At 38.6% G+C, this 4,469-nt stretch overlaps 1 protein-coding gene across 1 annotated transcript; it reads right to left on the reverse strand.

The window, feature by feature from the left end:
- Nucleotides 1-888: 888 nt before the first annotated feature.
- LOC110894649 (catalase-like) lies at nt 889-4,265 on the reverse strand. Its single transcript, XM_022141874.2, has 8 exons — nt 4,169-4,265; nt 3,145-3,241; nt 2,701-2,978; nt 1,843-2,619; nt 1,680-1,769; nt 1,442-1,509; nt 1,273-1,366; nt 889-1,185 (listed from the first exon to the last, which is right to left on the reverse strand). The coding sequence occupies exons 1-8, from the start codon at nt 4,181-4,183 to the stop codon at nt 1,126-1,128; spliced, it is 1,479 nt and encodes a 492-aa protein (XP_021997566.1). The 5' UTR covers nt 4,184-4,265; the 3' UTR covers nt 889-1,125.
- Between the last annotated feature and the right edge of the window lie 204 nt (nt 4,266-4,469).

A 4,469-nucleotide genomic window follows, 5' to 3' on the forward strand; every position in this document is an offset into this window, starting at 1 on the left:
GTTGATCTGCTTGGTGTCCAGGCTTATGTCTCGCTTGTGTCTAGAAGGCCCTTCTAGGGTTTGCTACTCTTCAGTCCAGGCTGTCTTTGGCTGGCTCTCTTAAAGGCGCATCATTTGCTGTCAAGATCTTTTCCTTTTTGGTGTCTATTGGGTTCCCCATAAAAGGATCGCTGCCCTCCTTCTTCCAGTCACGCTCTCTCATCTTTACCCTTCAATCTTTCTTTTCTCTTGCAAGTTATTCGTAAGAGTGTTAGGGTTTTATACATCTTCGCATCGATTGTTCATTTGTATTAGTCAATCTGTGATGACTACATCATTTGTATGTTGATTGAGTGCAATAAAGGTTACTTTCAGTCTTTAATCTTGAGTTTCTGACACTTAGATAGTTGTGACTTGTGAGAGTTCAACTTTTACTTGGGGACCTTTTACAAAATTGGCTAACGCTTTTCATTACTTGTAATATTACCGTCCCCAAGTTATACTGTCTTAGGGGATGAGGGGTGGTTCACTAGTGATAGTTTCTATCACTCCCACTATCCAATCAAATCATGCCATGCCATCACCCAATATTCTATCACTAGTGATAGAAATGTAGGGGGGTGATACCACTAGTGATGGAATTCTATCACTCCCAAATTTTTATAATTTTTATTTTTAGAATTCTGCCATTTTATAGAATTCTGCCATATTCTATCACTATATGTACACGTGTTGTAGTGGGGTGCTCCCATTTTCTTCCATGTACACGTGTTGTAGAATTCTTCCATTTTTACATGCAACATGCAAGAGCAGCTTTATGCAATAAATGGATTATCAACGCGTTAACAATTCCACGCGTTACAAATATAACGCGTTAAAGTATAGGCGGCGGCGGTGTTCCGTGATGGATTAACAAGTGATCGGGGTGGTATAACGGACCACCCCGTGTGCCCTTAGAACTACATCAAAAGTTGGCATGTCAAGAACATTATCACATAAGCTATTCAACATTACTACAACCAAAGAAAAGACTTAACAACTTTTAACACCAGATTCGATAGCATAACCGACTCACACGACTAGTCTAAACTACTTTGCATACCACAACCTGACGGATTTGTTAACATGTTATTCGGATCTTACTCTTTAGTAACTTGGCTTCACATTCAAGCGGGAAGCTATCTTCTGCCCAAGAGACTTGTCAGCCTGCAAAAAAATTTGCATTCAATATTGTCAAATCGATTAACCGTTATTGTTGGTCAAACTGTGAAGGCAAGGAAAGGAGGTCCAAACCTGAGACCAGTATGAAACCCAAATTGTGCAGACCTCGTGGGTAACACGCGGATCAGACAGAGCACCGACAATTCTGCGGATAAATCGTTCTTGTCTGTAAGAAAAAACAGAAACGAAAACCATGTTAGATGATTATTAAGGTTAGAAACATTTTAAAGCAAACATATACCTATCTGGATCCCAGGATCTAAATCTCTCTCCTGGCTGCTTGAAGTTGTTCTCTTTCTCGATCACACACTACATTAGACAACACATTTGTAGTAAATTAAGTCCTAGCCGTCAGTTAGTTGCTTATTAAGAGTTTACATTAGTAACCAGTTTCCTACTGTTTAGGTGATCCATAAATCATAAAAAGTTTAGTAGCCAAACTTTGAAAAAAATATATATATAACAATAACTAAACGGACCTTATTGCGCTTTCCTGACAGCATTACAGGAGGAATAGGGTACTGCTCAGCATGACGAACGGGATCGTATCTTGAAGGGAAGTAATTCACCTGGGGAAATAACAAGAAAAGATTAGTAAATAAAAAAGAAAATTTTTTTTTTCAGAAAAAATAGAGAGTATACCTCCTCATCCCTGTGCATGAAATTCATGAATCCATCATGATGATTATTATGATGAGCACACTTAGGAGCGTTAGCAGGAAGCTGCAAATAGTTCGGTCCAAGACGATGCCTCTGCGTGTCAGCATACGAGAAGATACGCGTTTGAAGCAGCTTATCATCCGAATAATAAATCCCAGGCACAATGATCGCAGGGCAAAACGCCAGTTGTTCATTCTCCGCAAAGAAGTTATCAATGTTCTTGTTCAAAACCATACGACCCACAGGCTGCAAAGGCAAGATATCCTCGGGCCAGGTCTTGGTCACATCAAGCGGGTCAAAGTCAAACCTATCCTCATGATCCGGATCCATAGTCTGAATGAAAAGCTTCCATTCCGGATAATTCCCATCCGCAATAGAATCGTAAAGATCTTTTGTTGCGTGGCTGTGATTCATTCCACCAACCTTGATGGCTTCGTCCTCCAACAAGCATTTTACTCCGCATGTCGGTCTCCAGTGAAACTTCACGTAATGTGTTTTCCCGGTTTTGTTAATCAGAGTGTAGGTGTTGACACCAGAACCGTCCATGTGTCGGTAATCTTGCGGCACGCCAACGTCGTCTTGAAGAAATGTGAACATGTGTAGACTCTCGGGATGGTGCGAGAAAAAGTCGAGAATTCTCCAGTCTTCTTGAATGTGTGACTTAGGATTCGGTTTTAGTGAATGAACCATGTCCGGAAACTTCATCCCGTCGCGAATAAAGAACACGGGGAAATTGTTTCCCACCAAATCGAAGTTTCCCTATCGTTATAAAAGATCGGTAAAGATTAAACATGCTAAAGTACATTTGACAACATGTTTTATATATGTGTTAATTGTTACCTCTCGGGTATAGAATTTGACTGCGAAACCTCTAGGATCTCTGAGAGTTTCTGGACTTCCACGCTCGTGAATAACAGTAGAGAAACGGACGATAACAGGTGTTTGGACACCAGGGGCGCGAAGAAAATCGGCACATGTGAGGGCAGAAATGTCGTGTGTGACTTCGAAAAAGCCCTTTGCACTAGCACCCCTGGCATGAACCACGCGTTCGGGTATACGTTCGCGGTCGAAGTTAGCTAGTTTCTCCACAAAATGGTAATCTTCTAGAAGGATTGGGCCTATCATATGCAAAATAAACTATGATTACTACTGATATTTTCATGCACTATATGCAATTAGTATGCTAAGTTTCATGATACACCAAAAGTGATACTACTCAAGTTCAAAATGAGTCATGTGACGGCTTCTATAGCGAAGAACTAACATATATAAAATTTAGATTACCTCTGGTGCCAACTGTCAATGAGGAGTCGTTGTTGTAAACCGGAGCACCATAATTAGTGGTCCAAAACGGGGCATTGTAAGCGCTTGATGGACGGTACTGCATCAACCAACAAACTTAAATCAATGAGTAAACACAACAAAATGTTAATCAACACTGATACAGCAACTAATCAACAAGGTTAAAGAATCCTTTTTTCGCACAGTTGGTATCCTGCAAAACGACATGACTTAAACATTGGTTCTTACTGTGTAGCTAAAACGTGTTAAATCCAAATCAGAACGAGTTAAAACATTTTTTTTACATGTTTTCTGCCATGAGTGTTGAGATAATTAGCTAATAGCATATTCCAAATCCTTTAAACCGGAACTCAAGCTCAATAAGTCCAAAAATTAATCCAAATGCTCTCTGAATCTTCAATGTTTTTCAATATGTTAGCTAATCAATTAAGTTATGAATAATAAGCTACTTTTGTTAGTTTCATGGTAAAATCAAAACCACCAATTACAATAAAATGACAGGGAAACAGGCAACAAGCTACTTCGCAACCCCTTTTTAATAACAAAACCAATCCTACTAAAGACAAAGCTAGAAGGTAAGTACTCCGAGAAACTAACACGAAAAAGGTGGCTACTATTTCATGTTCTTCTATATAATAACCAAACCTACGTGGCTGAAAATTAATGCGTATGTATTGTATGTATCGGATTCGATTACTAGAGTTCAAAATTAACTATTTCACGTTAAACTAATCTCATGATTAGGACAAAGGTAATATAATTCAACAGACTTTCACATAAATGATTGACTGAATCACAAAATCATGTGAAATAGAGTAACTAAACATGAATTTTAATATACTTATTATTATACACAACAAATTGCAGGATGATGATCATATATATTATATATAACCTAAGTGGTTGGTACGATTCTTCTTAAGGAAAGAATCGAACAGGATGCTGAATACTACGTACGGTGAAGTGGTATGTAACATTGAAAAACAGCATTAGAGTGTTGTTGTACCTTGTAAGGATCCATTGATTTGCAGGTTACTTGTGGAGAAGACTACTTTTTGGTTGGGATGTTGAGAGAGTTTTAATGTTTAGAGGTGGTTTGGGGTTATATATTTTGTAGAAATATGTGCCTTCCAAAATGTGAAGTCGTGGATGCACAATTAATGCACTGGCTAAATAAAAGTCTAACAAATGTCAGGTGAAGAAATTTTTTCATGCAATTTTCAAATGACTGGCAAGAAACTAAGGACATGTTCTCACCTTCAATTTTTCTTATAAATTTGAAGTGAAGCTCCGTTGCAAGCGGTACC

Source organism: Helianthus annuus, chromosome 12 (assembly GCF_002127325.2).
Source record: "Helianthus annuus cultivar XRQ/B chromosome 12, HanXRQr2.0-SUNRISE, whole genome shotgun sequence".
Taxonomy (NCBI): domain Eukaryota; kingdom Viridiplantae; phylum Streptophyta; class Magnoliopsida; order Asterales; family Asteraceae; genus Helianthus; species Helianthus annuus.

Bases quoted from the DNA above. Each gene is read 5' to 3' on its own strand.
- LOC110894649 (XM_022141874.2), bottom strand. The intron at 2,979-3,144 runs GTAATCTAAATT...TGCATATGATAG, and splicing joins ATTGACAGTTGGCACCAGAG to GCCCAATCCTTCTAGAAGAT. The intron at 2,620-2,700 runs GTAACAATTAAC...TTATAACGATAG, and splicing joins TCAAATTCTATACCCGAGAG to GGAAACTTCGATTTGGTGGG.